This window comes from Epargyreus clarus, unplaced genomic scaffold, assembly GCF_041222505.1.
Source record: "Epargyreus clarus isolate Ecla_fem2 unplaced genomic scaffold, WU_Ecla_fem_2.2 ptg000026l, whole genome shotgun sequence".
NCBI classification, from domain to species: domain Eukaryota; kingdom Metazoa; phylum Arthropoda; class Insecta; order Lepidoptera; family Hesperiidae; genus Epargyreus; species Epargyreus clarus.
Genome location: NW_027332233.1, coordinates 17178336 through 17197290, shown reverse-complemented (window position 1 = coordinate 17197290; position 18955 = coordinate 17178336). Strand labels below are relative to the sequence as shown.

Genomic DNA, 18955 nt, shown 5'->3' with positions numbered 1-18955 from the left:
TGTGTGAAACAGGTACTTTATCTATGTGTGACTGTTACACACAATAAAATTACGCTTTTAAATTCTATCTACGACCTTTTTATCTACAAAATTAGAATAAAGATTTTATATATTTAGTCTCACATTAATGCAGATTGTTGTGTTTAAAACTTTTAACATGTTTCAATTACGTAACTTCCACATTCAAATTATGATTCAATTTTATTTTGCAAGAAGCCATGTACAACTTAATTAAATAATCGTTAATCTAAGCGGAAAATTTAATAACCAGTTGTTTATTTCAATTTAAAGTATTTTTTTAACTAATTCTATTCGCATAAAGAACTTATAGAAGTAAACATAAAAATATGCGTACAAACTTATATACAAGTGCGATCATTGTGTAGGAAAGGAAAAGAGCTATACAATTTATGCTGATAATTTTTTTAGCTGAATAATCGGGCGCGAAAGCTTCGTCACAGGAATGCTCACCGTTGATTGGTTGGAAATTTCGAAAGTACCAACCTAACGATACATAGAACATTTTGGCTATGTTGTCAGAATTATTACCAGTTGTGTAGGCAGGTAAAATTCGTCGCTTTGCTGAATTTAATTTATTTTTCTTTAATGGTTTTCAATACGAAAACTATCTTACGTTTACTGGAATAATACCTGTGAAGTTGTTCTTATATGTAAAATAAGCAAATGTAAGTAATATATTACAATTTTAGTGTTTCGTCAACTTTTCTTTTTAAAAGGTTGTGGTTCTGCAAAAGTAGCAGCACAATTGATAGAGCGCGATACTCGCGAAAGAAAAAAATGTACTGCATTCAGTACAAGAATTTAATAACGGATATTTTTATATTATTTTATTTAAACTAATATACTTTATCAGTACGCATATTTTTGAAGTAGAGTGATCGGGCGAGCCAATTTTACTTCACAATATTTTATTTTTACATGCGTTGCAGGTCATGAATAATGAATTGCGGGAGATAATAAAACATCTGTAATGATTTCGACATCGGTCTCGGGTCCGAGAAATGGAGAGACAGCAGTATAATCCACTTCAAAACTTTGATGATCCGAAAACGGAAATATTGAAAAAGCGATTATTAAAAGCTGCAAACGCGTCCGCTGTTGGAAATTTATCACAGAATAGCTCGCAACATAATGTGCTATTGAATACATTGCGCGTGAGTTAAATATTACGCTGTGAAATAAGTGCAACTCGGTTCGCCCTCAATGACATTGTTTACGATGTTTCAGGCGCCAATATCGAGCAGCATGATCGTGTCCTCGGTTCAGGCGCCGCAGAGCTCTATGCCCATAACACATAGCTTAGTCACTCACTCCATTGCACCAGTTAAACTTCACGCTAACAACGCGCCTTATCCTCTCCAGCTGTCCACTGTTCATGTGCCGGTACAAATACCTGGCTCCACATCTAACATTAATGTCCCTGTACAGTTGTCTGGAGCTACGAGTAGTGTGCCCTTGCAAATAGCACCTGTCAGTCTACCAATACAAGTTTCAGGGACCACAAGTGTTCCTGTTCAGTTGCCTGCGGGTGAAACTATTAATGTTCCTCTTCAGATTCCCTCTTGCAATCAGAACACTCACTTGATTACACCAACTTTGCCATCTATGCCACTATTGAATACTGCAACTCAGCCTCTACACAGTTCAATAATTCAAGTACACATGGGTTCAAATCCTAGGCCCACAAACATGGATGGCAGCACTGACCTGGGTATGTCTAACTCTGCACAGCTGCAACTACATGATTCTACAGGGGTCCAGATGAAAATGACCAATGCAAATGCAGTTTCTCAAATGCAAGTAGGGTCAAATTCTGCAGTGGTCCAAATCCCGAACTCTTCCAACAATCCAATACAATTGAGTCTACCAAACAACACAAATACTGGTGTCCAGCTAAGAGGAGCGCCCAGGCCTATGCCACATGTTGTCTATATACAGACACCGACTGGCTTAAAGCCAGTGACTAGTACAGATGTGATCAGTCAAGCCAGTACAAGTGGTAATCCACCACAAATTATTGTAAGGAGACCTGTGAGTATATCTTTTGCTTAACTATTTAAAATCTGTAATTTTATTACTTGATATTAAGGCAAATCTTTAATGCCCCATATCTGTTAAATCATCAAATAATCAATTTGATTACTTATTGGGATCATCAGACCAAAATAACATTATAATATAACTATGAAACAATAATAAATATTGCTTAAGTTGTGTGTAAATGTTTTTCTAAAAATGAATACAGCACCTGCAATAAAATCATGATTGTAATTAATAAAATAATATTAGTTTAATGAAACTAAAATTAAACTGTATTGAAATTTACCGAACAAACATTAAAAATGGAAATGTACCGATTTTGGAAAATTTATTGAGTGGAGTGTAGGCTAGATTAGCAAGAATAATATAAAAAGACAGAAAAAAATAATACTATTGTATGTACACAGATGTATCTATTTTTCATTCAAGATAAAGTAAATAATAAGGTTGGATAAATTAATCTTGTACTTGTTCAAATTGTGTAACACAAAGTAACAAATATAAATTAAGTAAAAACTACATATTGTATTATACATATTATGCGTAGAAAAAGAAACATATAAATTCATTATATAACTTTTACTCCAAAAATATACTTTATTTGTATTGTGCATTGTTCGAAACTGGATATAATTAATTATGCAGCAATTTGGCACACATACAATAGCAACAAAGATTTGTTGAAGTATATAATATAATATTTATTTGTTCAGTTCACAATGATTTACTAACTGGCAATAATTAGGTTGCATGCCCTTATAATTATACAATTGTCCACATATTTATTCATTATTATCAGGCATTGTTATGATACTATATTACATAAAAACATGTTATATATTCTCTACAACACATTTAGTTTGTTTTTAAAATAACTTTATTTAATATAATAAAGGTACACAAACGTTATACAATAACAATAATGTTAAGTAGAACAATCTTACAAATTTCTTTATTATATACAGACTAAAGATGCCTTTTTAAAATATTTAATAATAATCAATTGTAGCTTTTTGACATAACGAAACACAATTAAATAATTCAAAAGTTATTGTGGATAGTCAGCATGCTATACACTTATTTTTGCATATAACAATGTTGGTATATATTAGTACACATTCAGTGATTGTTTTAAAAGATTAGGTTATATTTCAACTCTATTCTTTGTGTACTCTAATCATATTTCATTTTATAATTTATTTTTCATACATTTATAAAACAGATTTCATATGATAATAGCATTGCACAATCTTACATTTTTTATTTTTTCAAGTGTAGATTAACCTTATTAAAGTTAATTTGTTTTTCAGGTTACAAATAATGCAAATATTCACTTAATATCAAATGTCAGTAATAAACCAAATATTGCTCCAAAAGTAACCGGACAAAATAAGTCGTCAATACTTGCATCGGCTAACACTACACAACCAATTGTTATTCAAAAACCAAAATCAAATGATAAAATGATTGTACCAGTGAGCATTGCACCTGGAAATCCAGGGAAGCAAGCGATTGCATATTTAGGATCAGTCAAGAAGCAAAATACAAAGAGCATATCAGAAAATCAGTCTATTCTCATATCAAGCAATCAAGCAAATGTTAATTCAAATAATCAGAAGCTGTTCCTGACACCAATGAATATGCCAAAAATACAGAATACTAAATTCATTTTACCAGTGACATTACCAGCTACAATGGCATCAAAGGGACCAATAATTAATCTTCAAATAGCTAACGGCCAGATACAGAATGATCCACAAGGAAACATTACAGTCATGAGAGATACTGCTATGGAGGCCTCTGATATGCCACCTTTACAGCCACTGGCTAAAATTATGGGCACAGGGATCAGTGTTAACGGAAAAGATAATTGTATACCACAAAGTCCAAAGGGTGAAAAAACATTTGCTATATCTATTTCAGGATCAAGAGCAGAGCCTACAGGAGAACAAGGAGAGTACACTCTCTCAATACCTGAGACTAATGCTTCTATGAACGATGATATATATACTGTCTCGATAGCTGACGATGAAGGTGGTCAGACTCGCGAGAAGTCCTTCACTTTAGCTATACCAGAAAAAAGCAAAAGTTTGTTGAATAAAAATATAATTGATAGAAATGATTTAGGGCCCGTTACCATTGCTGCGCCCGCAATCTTGCGACGTTCCTATTCCGATAATAGTGAAAGGAAGACTAATAATGCTAATATCAAAAGGCGCATATCGCTATGCAATGAGAACTTATCAAATAAAGGAATAAAATTGACTTTACCTCCACAGAGTATAGGAAAGGCAGGAGATCAGATTGAGGCTGACGTGAATGACGACCATCGCGTCCCATCTTTGTTTTGTGATGAAAAGCTAGATAAAGATTTAGAGGCTAAAGTTAATTTGGTAGACTCTGATCAGGATGAATATAGGGAATCAAAACTAGAGTCTAACTCGGAACCTAATAATGAAGTTATATATTATCAAAGTATGGAGGATTATGATAAAAATGAAATATGCAAAGAACGTAAAGAATCGACTTCAGAAGAAGACACCCCTGGTTTAATATGGAATGATGGAGTAGCTCAACTTCAAGGCAGTGATCTGCAATTCCAGACAAATGAATTTGGGTTAATTGATCTTCTAAATATTTCAGATCATGAAATAACACAGTCTTCAAATGTTAAGTATCACACGCCATTAAAGAAACGCATGGAGACAAACAACAGAGACAAAAAGCCCACTTCTCCCGAGGATTTGTATAGATGTGATGGTTGTGGGTGCCATGGAATGGCAGCAGAGTTTATAACTCCAAACTTTTGTAGTCTCACATGTCAAAGTGATGTTCAGAAGATGAATCAAAAGAAGAAGAATAAAGAGATGGCCGAAATGACAAAGAAAAGAAATAAAATGAAGAAATTGCTCATAAAGAAACAACTATCTGAATCAGATCTAATTTCCGATATCAAAGATGAGAAAGTTTCTCTAAAACATTATGACTCTGCGCCCCCGGAGATACCGGAAGCGGCATTGTTGAAAATGTCCGAAGATTTGGTGGAAAATGAGAAATATCCTTGGATGTGTGGCAAGAATGGCTTCTCATGGATGCGATACTTAGACATATGTAAGGCAAAGGCAGCTCCAGTGAAGTTGTTTAAGGATCCATTCCCATTCAATAGGAATGGATTTAAGGTGGGCATGCGTCTAGAGGCGATAGACCCGCAACATCCTGCTTTGTTTTGCGTGGTCTCCGTAGCTGAGGTGCAAGGCTACCGGATGCGTTTGCACTTCGACGAGTTCCCCGACATGTACGACTACTGGGTGAACGCGGACTCTATAGACATCTTTCCGCCGGGCTGGTGCGAAAAGAACAGCCGCCCTCTGAAGCCTCCAGGAAACATAAATCCTGCCACATTCTCATGGCCGTTATATTTGAAGCAAATGCGTGCCGTTGCCGCTCCGAGACATCTTTTCCCTCACGTTACAACAACAGTAAGTATGCTTTATTTTTGAAAAAAAGATATGTAATCAGTACCACAATTCATTGATAAATAATTTTGATTCTGACCCTTCTAATGTACACTAATACTAATTTTTGTAACAGATGCTGAAGCCAAACGGGTTTCGTATCGGCATGAAGCTGGAAGCGGAGGACCGGCAGAACGACATGGTGTGCGTGGCGACGATCGCGGACATGCTGGACAACCGGCTGCTCATCAACTTCGACAGCTGGGACGACATGTACGACTACTGGGTGGATCCCACCTCGCCCTACATCCACCCAGTGGGCTGGGCTGAGGAGAACAACGTTGCGCTCACGCCTCCAAACTGTAAGTAATGTTTGACAGTTTTTATTTAAGGCGCATATGAATGCGGCTCTTCTTAGGGGACGTTGTAGACGGCGGCAAAATGTCATGTATGGAATATTGAACGTCCTTTTTGGACGGCAAAATTGTATGCACGCCTGGGTTGGCACGTTTCAGGTGGTGGACAAACAACTTTTATCATTGACAAATTTCAGACAGCCATTCGAAGCTACGCTGTCTTTGTGTTAAATACTACAGACCTAAGAATAACTTGACCTAATGAATTTTTAAAGGAAACATTCAGCTATTATAAGATTTTTATAATGAAGGAAAATACAATGTGCCAAAAAATAAAACATTGTACCGGCGCCGATCAGTTTCATAATAACAGAGATAACTGTGGATTACTTTACTTTCTCCTTCACACATGTCAATACTAATTATATTAGCGAGTATTTGCGTATATTATAAAGTTGTGTGTTCAGCTTAAATTAAAACTCAAAATGATAGTTAATATCCGCGTTGTTTCGCCTACCATGCATGTGTAAGGGCCATAGAGCAATATACATTTAGAATTGCCCTCTGTAATTTTTCACCTTTGTCAGTATGATACTTTGTCTGTATGATACTTTTGATAATAATTTTGTTAAGTGGAAGTAATAAAAAAATGATTTTGGGATCTGTTGTGTTTGGGAATAATTACTGAGTTAATAATGAGCGGCCCTGACAAGATTTTAAGTTGGCCCTCCAAGGTCCCAAGATTTTTCTAAAAATAAAATTCTGCTAATCAACAAAGTTTGACGTTATTTGTTTTCGCTGACGTAATTAAAAAACCACCATAATTTCTATAATTTATAGGTGCGTGGTGTATTTTAACTTATACGTGAGACTAACTCCTAGCTAAGACAATGTATGTTGCGAGCTATACACAAACATTAGACACGTATGATGCTATGTCTGAATCCTCTTTGGTCTGTGACAGCGTATGTAACACGTAACCCGGTCAAGCACTAACCTTGTGCGTTGACGCGTGTTCAGTACAAAATTTATTTTTGTACGCGCAAACAGAAACTTGTTTTGTTATCAATGTCTTTGTGGCCTCGATTTGTGGGCAATGGATGCACGGAACGCATACGCATGGATTTCATATTCCCTTTTGGGGGAAGGGAACGTTAAAATAAATCAATGAGCCAATACCTCAAAATGGCGATGAATATTTTTGAGCTTTAGGGTAAAAGTGCCTTACAGAATTAATTTGTCTTATTTTAATAGTGGAAAAGGTGTTTGTAACCAATTAATGGTAATCACAACTCTCTCAAGTCGTCGACCGTTAAAATGCCACAAACTATTTATAAACAGACGAACTCTTAAAAATATCTTATGGTTAAGGATATGCGCTTAAAATATTCCATGTTCCATTCTTATCTTTTCCTGTTAACGTTGGCTCGTTATGATCACATTATTTTCTCTATGAATATTAGGTATATCGATATATGTGTTACATTTCTTTTGTATTCAATTAAAAAAATAATAAACAGGAAATTTTCTGAGGGGATTAATTGATTATTGAGTTTTAATAAGCTGAGTAATAATAAACAAAACCAAAATATTTAACGTGCGTTGAGAGGTCAAGCCCGAAAATGCTTACACCCGAAAATATACACCATATAATCGGCATACAGATTTCACGCTCACACCGACACGTTAGGAGCGCGACTGTCACGCAAGGGTCAATTAAATATCTGATTGGACTCGCCATGAGGAATCCAGAGTATTCTGCATGTTACACCTTTCGAGCCTCTTCCTGCATGTTACAACGATATATTGTATCGGGAATTCCAAGATATCTCCCTCTGTTGTTTTTAAGGACGGGAATAAAAATATTATATTTAAAAAAATATATTGTTTCTTTAAAGCATTATATACAATTCCACAGAATTTCATTAAATTCAGAATTCCAGAATTCCATTAAAATGAAATTAGCTACGAATACTTAAAATCGTGTGTAAAAAATCTATTCATTTGTTACCAGACTGTCGAGCGTTTAAAAGGGCTATGAGGAGAGATAGATGGAGATATGTCAAGACTAATAATCTATGCTATTGTTGTTTACTAGATAGACACGAAAGTAGTAGTTGCACCGCTGCCGTGTGCAATATAAATAATTGTGGACTCCCTCATCATCACTTGTTGCACTACAATAAGCCTAGCGCCACGCAAACAACATCAGCTGCGGAGCGGGAGGAAGAGCCGTCACCATCACAACATGGTCAATGTGGACCATCGTTAACATTGGGCGAAACAGTGACTCACTCCCTCGTCCCCGCTACGCAAAGTACAGTATTACTTAAAATAGTTAAGGTAAATTTACGTGGGCCTAAAGGTATTGTAAGTACTTATGCTTTATTAGATGATGGCGCTTCTATTTCTATGATAGATAAGGGGTTAGTGCAGGAGTTAGGTCTTACGTCATCACAGAGTAGTTCTATTAAATTTATCGATGCCTTTGGTGTTGAAGTATTTGAATCGGACGCTCCGAAAATATGTACTAATATTAGTGGCTTTTATGAGAATCAATGTTATGATGTAACTTTGAGGCAGGTTGAAAAATTAAATTTACCTAAACATAACTTGTCACCTATTAATGATATTAAATGTGGTCATTTGTTACCTATAAAAGATATTGTTTGTAAAGAATGCATAGTGCCTCGCCTGCTAATAGGGGAAGATAATTATTTTCTAATCGCGCCGTTACAAATTCGTCACGGTAACAAACAGGAACCTTATGCTACGAGATGCCGTTTGGGGTGGTGTATTCATGGTTGCCTTGGTCTCACTCACTCTTCCGTGAACGCACACACATTTCATCTCGCTCATTCCGAGGTGCACGAACATTCAACAGTTATTAATGAACTTAACGATTTAATTAAAAAATCCTTTGAGTTAGATTCCATTGGAGTATCGAACTTACGACGTGAGAATACGGCATATTTGAGAGCGGTACGTATACTAGATGAAACTGCACGTCATATAGGTAAGCAATGGGAGGTAGGTTTACCCTTCGTCAAGGATGAATTCTGCGTGCCTGACACCTATGATTATACCCGTTCCAGGCTTACAGGTATTATGAAAAAAATTCAGGCAGATAGTAGTTATGGCGAGAGATACCAGAAGGAAGTGCGGAAGCTCTTCGACCACGGCTACGCTCGAGAACTAGATGAGTCACGACTTTCGGCTAGTCACATTTGGTATCTGGCTCATTTTGGGGTTCTGAATCCCAATAAACCCGAGAAACTAAGGTTAGTATTTGACTGTGCGGGAAAGGTAAAAGGTGTTTGTTTAAATGATTTCCTTCTTACCAGCCCTGATTTAAATAATTCTTTATCAGGAATTATGTTACGTTTTCGGGAACATAAAATTGTTGAAACGGGGGATATTAAAGATTTTTTTAAACAAATAATTCATACAGTAATCGAATGTAATTATATTACATTAATACGAGCAACGGCTAGGGTATTACTTTTTATTAGAAAATGTCAGCGAAAAGAGTACACCTTAGACATTTCTCTAATGAAGGAGGCAGAGGACCTACTGATAAATAAGTGCCAAAGCGATAGTTTTGGTACCGAATTGTCTCTCCGACGTGTGGCAGCATGGCGTGGCATGTCTCAGGTAATTATTTCAGATAACGGAACCAACCTTAGAGGCGCCGATACAGAGCTGAGACGTAGCATAGCCGAGATTGACACGGTGTCAGTTCGGGAGGCTGGAGCCGTACGCGGCGTGGATTGGCGCTTCATTCCGCCAGGTGCTCCTGAGATGGGAGGCAGCTGGGAGCGGATGATTCGGACAGTTAAGTCTTCACCGAAGGTTATTTTAAAGGAACGCGCACCTCACCCAGAGACTTTGTCTACGCTGTTAGCTGAGGTGGAGGCCTTGGTTAACAGTCGACCCATCACACACGTGTCGAGTGACCCTTACTATCCTGAGGCGCTTACGCCTAATCATTTTTTGATTGGAACATCTTCTACTAGCCCTCAGTTTGGTAAGTATGACGACTCTGACTTATGTCTACGAAAAAGATGGCTAGTTGCACAGAGACTAGCGGACATGTTCTGGGTTCGCTGGTTGAAAGAATATTTACCAACTTTACTGCCACGTCAAAAATGGACACAAGAAGCTAGATCCCTTGAGGTAGGTGATTACGTTATCTTTACCGATTCTAATCAAGAGAGAGGTCACTGGCGTCACGGAGTAGTGAGTGCGACCCATCCAGCTAGGGATGGACGCGTTCGAATAGTAGATGTGCGTACACGCACAGGCGTACTGCGTAGGCCGGTGACACGCGTCGCCTTACTATCACCACGGGACTGTAGTGCTATTTAGCTAGCACTAAGGAGGCAGATATTGTAGGCGACGCACTATTTGCTTATTTATATTATTATTTTAGCGCAGAAGGTTTTAATGTATTTTTCTTTTAATACGTTCTTATGTATATTGTTTTTTTCTATGTCATTGCTTCCTTCAAACGTTGTCATTAAATTTTCATCGGTTCTTCTGGCTTTTTCTATTAATGTTCCTCAAAATTCCACTAAACCCTACTTTTCTACATGCCTATCACCTATATCGTGTCTTAACTTCCTGTCTCTTAGCATACCGTGCCCCTTTTTATATTTTTGGACGCGGTCATGGCAATTTAGGAAAAGTTAGGTTGCCCCAGTGATAACAACATGCAAGGTCGCCTTTCCAAAGCGACCTACGGTGAATTATTTAGGTTGTTTCATTATTTTATAACTGAAATGTACCAAACGGGATTTCAATATACCTACTCTTATTGATATCAACTGACCCTACGTGGTCACTCGCAGAGTTATTGGTACGCTTCTTGCAATCCAGACTTCTCGCGTATTGCCAACTTTAATAAATAAGTTTTAAATTAATTAGTATGCTATATCCCAAAGCAAATGTGAATAAGAGAGTCAGTCTAAGGGCGTAAGGGGCGCGAGCATGTCCGTTACGGTCTAAAGAAAAACTGGTTGAAGTATTTTGTCCCTAAATGGATACCTACGTATATTGGAATTTATAAAGGAAATAAATACTTGAGGAAATGACACGTGAATTTACGTATCGTATTTCGTTCTTTTTATTCCCGTAAATAGTAATGGATAGATCTCCGCAGCTAGATTAAATAATAATTTATGAGCAAGTTTTTGTGTAGACAATATTATTAATATGGAGAACTGCTTGTTGTCTATTGTTAAATAAAAAAGAATATAAGATCAGATCAGTTTACAAAATGTCCTAAGGATAGGTACCTACGGTAATCCCACTACTTGCACGTGCGCCGTGAGACATTAAGTTAATTAAAAAGGTATTAATCATAAATGATTTATGAAGTGCACTAGTTTATCCTCTATCACGTGCAACCACTGGGTAAAATTATTTGAAAATACCTATAAATATATTAATTACAAACAGCACCACACAACACTAACGTAATGTACCTTAATTATCATAATGAAACGTGATTCAAATGAACAACATCTCTATAATATTACAAAACAGTTTCCGTTCGTGACTTGTTGGCTGTCGTTTGAAAGTTTCTAGATATTTTAGACACTTTAACTTTTAATACCAGTAGTGGTCAACCTTTTCAAATAAGAACCGATACGATGTATGACTTGCGGTGGAGTAAGATATGATAACGGGCTATTCCTCTTATCGTCATCTGTACAATCTATATGTCCATGATATGGTTTCAAAGCGTACATGCTTATTTGCACAATAACACACATAAAATCGCTGTTCAATGTATTTAATGGATAATTTTAGAAACGGATTAATCGATTTTAAGAGGCATTTGACATAAATGTAGAGTTTTATAATATTGTACTTCATTTTTTACACCGAATGCTTGTAGTGTACTCTGTAAGTGAAAGTGCGTAAAGCTAGTGAATTTCTTGTAAAATAAAACAATGCGCTATGGAGCCTTGATCTTGAACAACACTTTGAGAATCAAAGATTTATTACAGATCGCACTTTACGTACTATTTATATATTTTTATAATTTCTGGCATATGAGTATTAAAATTAACACATTTTAATGTAAGCTTTCTGTTATAAAAATAATAATAGTAAAAACCTCTAAAAAAATTATGATTTATGTTTATGCTTTCAAAGTAACCGAATTAATACGTTACTCATACTAAAAAAAATGTCTTCTCTGTATATTTCCTTCGCAAGATTTCTTAGTTTATGTTATATGTTTTCTTAGAAATTCTCTCCTAAAGATAAACCATGGTAAACGTGGCCATTAATAAAATTACATAAATCGTTAAACAAACGAGTCGCTTACGTTTAATATACAATATAATCGGAGTACATTGTTTACGTGTAAATGACTTACCGTATCAGTCGCTGGCGGCTCGCGCGCGCTCCTACAAGTGCTGTGTTTATCGCTCTGCTATTATAAAATAATTTTAACCATCTCTTCTAAACTATACTTCCTTTAACATTGGTTGAATAAAGTTTTTGTAGCATTGTTTCGGTCAATATTTTTACGATTATGACTTCCGTAATACTATTTTCGTCTCTTGAGAGTGATATCGTAAAGATACAAGTAATAAGTTGAGTTCGCATGTCAATATTTGGGTACGTACAAAATTGTTATTCAAATTCAAATAATTTATTCTCAGGAATATTGATAGCTACATTATTTGTATGTTTATTTTACATAGATGCTTTCGATTATTAATTTCGCTGTAAGGCCGTCTGAAAGTGTAGATTAGGGTGTTAATTTAGGTCGTGGCTTGCCGGTTACACAACAAGAAATAGGATATTATTTAACATATATACGGAATTCTATTTGATTAAAATATTAATTACGATCTGAATACTTATATGCCACTTTTTATTTTTAAGTGTGTAATTATACTGTTACAGTTTTCACTTATAAACAAAATGAAAAAATCGAATTAAATATATTAATAGAAAAATCAATTTGAAAACTTGTAAAGTTATTTTTGTCTCCGAATTCGTTACAATGGATGCGTTGTCCTGTACGATTGTGTGCTAATATATATATATTTTATGATTGTATATTGTCATTAAATATTAAAATGAGGAAATTATTACATTTGATAATTATTCATTTGAAATTGAAATAATTGCCCGGTCTTGGGACGAAAAGATGACTCACAAGTACCTAAAATTGTATTTATAGAAAATAAGATATAATATCTCTTTTTATGAATTCGTCTCCCAAGGTTGAATAAAATATATAAGTATAAGTCGTTTTATATACGTTTCGTGAGAAATTTTATATAATTATTAAAACAATGCTTTTTGGGCAGCGTGGTAACACCGGCATTAAATAAAACAAGAAGCCTAAGTACAGGCAATATCTAAACTTTATTTTTAGTCACACAGGAAAGCAATAGGAATTGTGGGATAGAAATTGGTCTTGAGCAACTTAATTTATATACACATAATTTGCTTTCTCGCCGCGCACACACCTGCTTATACTTTACCGCTTTTATCTGTATAAAACATAACATTAATACAATATGACTTATATTTTCATCAGATATTTACTCAATACTAAGCAACTGTTTGGTAATGATAAAATATACGAATACATGCATAGTAATGAATCGACCGCAATAAAGCCTTGCGCGGTGGATATTACTTCAACTCCATCGAGTGAATATAATATAGGTACATTATCATATCGGTTACAATTCTAATTTCGTCGTTTGGATATAAATATTTTCATTGATATGTCGCCTCGTCCCGCTGGTTCCGTTACGGATCTAGTCAGCACTAGGTTGTATAACATGATAAATATTAAATGTGTTCTGAATCTATGAATGCCAGAGGGCAAGCATTAGTATTAAGTTTGAAGGTGGTAGAACCCCTTGTGGTTCGACTCCGGCGGCACCATCGCCACACCTGTTTCTCCCTAATAACAGCAGTGTTAGGCGCTGCTGTGTTCCGGTTTGAAGGGTGTGGTAAGGGAGAAAGACTTTTCCGAGGCGTTCCAGCTTAGTCTTCAGGGGTAGCGGCGCATCTGTGGCCGACCTCAGGTAGGAATATCTAATCCTATCTGGGGTTGATTACAGATGTCCATGGGCGGCAGTAGCCACTTACCATCAGGTGGACTGCATGCTAGTCTGCTACTCTTATATTATAAAAAAAAATAAAAAAGTTTGTTCTAGAGTGGTATGTTACAAGAGTTTGTCTTTTTCAGTTTACAAAGACGCAGAAACGTTTTCATGGGAGAACTATCTGTCAGAGACGATGTCGACGGCGGCGCCCCCGCGCGCCTTCAAGACGCGGCCGCCGCAGGGCTTCAAGCCCGGGATGAAGCTCGAGGTCGTGGACCCTAGGGTAAGGCGTTGTTTGTATTATACTATTATTTTTTTATGATGGATTACTCGTGGCAAACTCACCGTAGCAACATTCGTCTTGTTACGTTTTGATTTCGTTGATGTGGTAAGGCATTTTCACTTAGTCCCCAGTTTAAAAAAATCTGCTGTAGCAACATCAGGTGATCAATTTCAAATCAGATATCTTTTCCTATTTAGGCATACTTCGTATGTTCATTATTTTTCATTTCCTATTTTAATGACTACTAAACATCATTTGAACTGCAAGGTGCTATTTAAGAACCAAAGAGAGACAATAGACCATTCCATATCTATACTTTATCTCTGAATTGTATCACTCCTTTATCTCGTACCCTGTCTGTTATTGTATGCATAATCCTTTAAGTACAGAAGTAATATAGTGTACAAATAATGGCATGTAAGCGAAATAATCAAACTTGGTTCGTGATTCCCAGGTGCCTTTCCTGATCCGTGTGGCGACGATCAGCGCAGTGAAGGGGCACCAGGTGCGCGTGTCGTTCGACGGCTGGCCGGAGGAGCTCGCCAGCTGGATGGACGACGACTCGCCCGACATCCACCCCGTCGGATGGTGCCTCAAGACCGGACACCCGCTGGAGCCACCCTTGAGTCAGTTTCATTCGTTAATTCATCACCAATCATATTCAATTTGTGTTAATTATTGCTATGTTGTCGGGAAGATTACTTATGATTTAAGACTCACGAATCAGGGATGAAATGACGAAATTTTATTAATTATTATTCATTTTTAATAACCGATAGGAGATATTTTTATAAGCTAAAATAAAACTTGGCAATTCTTTCAAACTAAGTCTAGAGCATCTAGCGATTAGCGTGCAACTCGATATTTGATAATACTTATTGATTGACGTGCCCTTTCGAAACACGGAAATGCTTATGATGAAGTGCCACTGATTATTGAATAGTTAATCTGTTGATAATGCTTATTGGAAAATATCATTTTCATTTATTTATTCTGTAATAACAAGTATCGTGTTTTAATCCGCATACTACAATGATTATTTTAAGCAAATAGTTTCAATAGTGTTTCATAGATACTACGTGTTATTCGGCTCTCTCTACTCTAGAAATTCATTTTTCTATATCGGAATCTTATAAGAGTTTTCTAGGTAAAAATATAACCCATATCATTGTATTTTTTTGAATGCACGCAAGTTTGAGTTAAGTGTATTTTTGAGTAGGTAAAAAATACAATTCAAACTTTTCTTAAAAGTTTTTTTAAACATAAAACGCTTTCTACACTCATAGCCCCACACTAGGATTCCCTGTATCGTGGGTGCCATGGACACATATAGAGACAAATACACAAACACCCAGACCCAGAAACAAACCTAAATACATCATTTGGATTGCTGTCTAGCCGGGGATCGAAACCCTCTGCGCGTCGGACCGGTATAGTAACCGCTCCGCCACCAATAATGGGTCGTCAATTGATTGTATTGTGTGGTGCAGCGGCGGAGGAGCTGCGCATCAGCGGGCCGTGCGGCGTGGGCGGGTGCCGCGGGCTGGGCTCGGTGCGCGGCGGCGCGCACAAGCAGCACGCCGCCGCCTCCGCCTGCCCGTACCGCGCGCGCCTCGCGCCCGACCCGCCCGACCGACTCGCCAACCTCGCCAATCTCGCCAACTTGAAAAGGTACGAAATAATATACATTAATACATATTCAACTAAGTCTTTCATAAGTCGAAGTTATAGGTAATAAATTACGTAGCTAACAAATAATAATGTAATTGCACGACTCATGATGCGAAGCATCAGAGAGTGCTTTACGATCGAAACATTTTTTTCGCTTCATTTTTTTTAAGTTTAGTAACTTCTTTTTTGACGATCAATTAAATATAGCCATGGGATGGGTTAAAAAATTATGGGAATAAATTCATTATAAACAAAGTATTCATTTTTAGGTTTTCTTACTTAAAAGTTATAAACATGCAAGTTCGTTTTATTTACCGCGTTTTATTTACAGATTACACAATAAACCGCAAAAATCAATACAAACGAGTACACCTACAAGCGATACACCCAAAGAGAAGTACGCATTTTTATCAATTTTAAATAATAATAATTGCACTATGTATCGATTAATTTTTATCCGTCATTTTTCTACTTTATTTGCAGACTACCAAGAGGCAGACCACCAAAACACAAACGAATTGAAGAAGTTGCAAAGAATGAAACTGTAAGTATTGTTTTGAAGATCTTTTCTTATAAGCTTATTCCCATAATTTGATTCTTATAGCAACACTATCAGAAAGTGGAATAATATAGAGAATTTTTTTTCAAAATAAACTCGTACGATTCCCGGTTAGTGAAAAAGATATTTAAAAAATATAATGACGCAGGTTGGGTTTTCTTAAATCGGCCTCGTAACGCCTTTCAGCATTTTTGGCTTATCCTTATAGTTTCGAATTTGACCCTGAAGGCCCGTTTGAAAATTCACCCTGTATACTTACAAAAGCAATAAATAGGAAACAAGTGAAAATTCATGTATAACAAGTGTAATGTCATGATATAACGTTGTTCCAGACTCTATCGCAAGCTTCCGACGACGACTCGATGTCGTCGAGCGGCGGCAAGCGGTGGCGCGGCGGCGCGGGCGGCGGCGCGGCGCTGCGGCGCATGACCGCGCACACGCCGCAGGCGCCGCGCGCGCTGCTCGCCAGGCACGTCGCCGACCTCGCGCTGCCCACCGACCCCAGCGTATGGACGCAGGTGAACGTCATAACCATACAGTAGTAAAGATTACTCACTCCTAACAAGAAAATGTAACCAATGTAAATTACACCACGACAGCCATTAAATGGTTGTCATGATGTAATTTACAGCCGTTTAAGCCATTTAATGGCCTCCTTCAATAACAAGGCGGTGAGATATCTATATTTATCTATGATCATAACATATTATGTCAGTTGCATCGCGTTACTTCTAGCCTCCCGGGATAATAGATATTTTGTAAATATAAATAAGCTGTACGAAAAAACTAGAAATATTTGTCTTTTTAAAATGTGATTTAGGGTGAATAGCGCCGTCTCTGGCACGCCTGCCTCATTTGAAGTACACAGCACTGGACTGCTTCACTGGCAACCGCAATGCGTGTTCGTATGCGTTTTGGCGTTTTCAGCTATTTTTATTTAACTTGCGTTTAACCGCCGTGGTTTCTCGGCGTTCGTGGGTATTTTTACTCACTTCCATACTAAATAACTATAATTAATAACCGTAACTCTGCTTATTAATGTTATTTTGTAGTACATATATCAATGATGTATTGTTAACTTGCAGCGAGACGTATCGGCGCTGCTGTCGCGGGTGGCGGGCGCGGCGGTGGGCGCGGCGGCGGCGGCGGCGCGGCTGTCGGGCGCGGAGCTGGTGATGGCGTCGTGCGAGGAGCTGGTGGACTGCCTGCGGCTGCGGCTGGGGCCCGCCATCAAGGTGTATGCGGCCGTGCAGCAGCTGCGCGAGGCGCTCTCGTGATCTCGGCCGCTGTCGCACGCCCTGCGCTGCCGTGCGATCGCTCTCCTCATGTAAACCGCCCGTTACCAGGACACATCACACGAGTGTTAGTGATACCGCGTTAGTGATTTTGTGTACAGTGTATAGTGAATTTAACTGACTTGTGATTTGGATGTTTTGTCTTTCCGTAAGGACATTTATAATGTCGAATATTTCTTGGCGTAACAGTAAAGGTGAATCTAGAAGAATATAGAATCCACGCCTTAATTTTGTTGGACTTTCTTGAATAATCAGTCATCACTGTGCAGAGTATATATACATATGAAAATATTAAAGAAACTTTAAAGTGCTTGTTGACTTGTTTGCTATTTATATGCGGTACAAGATTACCTTACAGATACATGAAAACTAAGCAATGAGACAATGGACTTCAGTGAAAATAACATTAGTTTTTTAAATGAAAATTGGATGCCTTTTTTTATATAAATGGACTTATTGCTGAATAAATTATGGACTTGAAGTAACAAAGATTATTTTTAAATGTGTATATGAAAAGTGTAGGGTCAATTTGGTGACAATATTTCCTAAATTAAGCTGTATGTTACCTATTTATTTGCTTTAGCAATATTATATTAATTAAGCACAAATAGTGTAATGTGATTCAGGTTCAAGGTTGTGATCATATACAATCTTCAGATATCAAAATTGCTTTGCTTATTGAAATGGACTATCAAAAATTAGCAATTAGTTTATCCATCTTAGATGTATTACCAATTTTGTTTACAATAAAGTTTTTTTTTAATCACGAAATGGAACCAAAGATAATATTGTAACAATTTTAAATAAACCCACGATCTAGTTCAGAGATAATTTCGCCGTCACTGTTTAGATTTATTTGTAAATAATTATAGTACATGTGCAATTTAGTAATAATAGGAATGTGCAAGATGATTATACTATTTATGAGAGTCATATTAAATCATAGTATTTCTTGATTTACTTCTTGTATTGATAAAAAACCGATTTTGCTCAATCCTTATATTCATGTTACTATTAAATTAGAGTGATCCTACAAATCTAAGTGTTTAAAACAATGCTTATACAATTAGTACACAATTCCCAATCCAACATTAAATAACAAAAAAGTGTCAGGAGTAACAAAATCAACAAGAATCAATATGTTATTTAACAAAAATATTTCAATTTTTTTTACACAAGTGACTAACT

At 36.8% G+C, this 18955-nt stretch overlaps 1 protein-coding gene across 1 annotated transcript; it reads left to right on the top strand.

The window, feature by feature from the left end:
• Positions 1 to 545: 545 nt before the first annotated feature.
• On the top strand, positions 546 to 18723 carry l(3)mbt (lethal (3) malignant brain tumor). The gene is made up of 12 exons (XM_073087952.1): positions 546 to 686; positions 951 to 1175; positions 1249 to 2052; positions 3372 to 5540; positions 5653 to 5878; positions 14103 to 14242; positions 14697 to 14868; positions 15733 to 15913; positions 16245 to 16310; positions 16397 to 16457; positions 16805 to 16990; positions 17558 to 18723. The coding sequence occupies exons 2-12, from the start codon at positions 1023 to 1025 to the stop codon at positions 17747 to 17749; spliced, it is 4350 nt and encodes a 1449-aa protein (XP_072944053.1). The 5' UTR covers positions 546 to 686; positions 951 to 1022; the 3' UTR covers positions 17750 to 18723.
• The last annotated feature ends 232 nt before the right edge of the window (positions 18724 to 18955 follow it).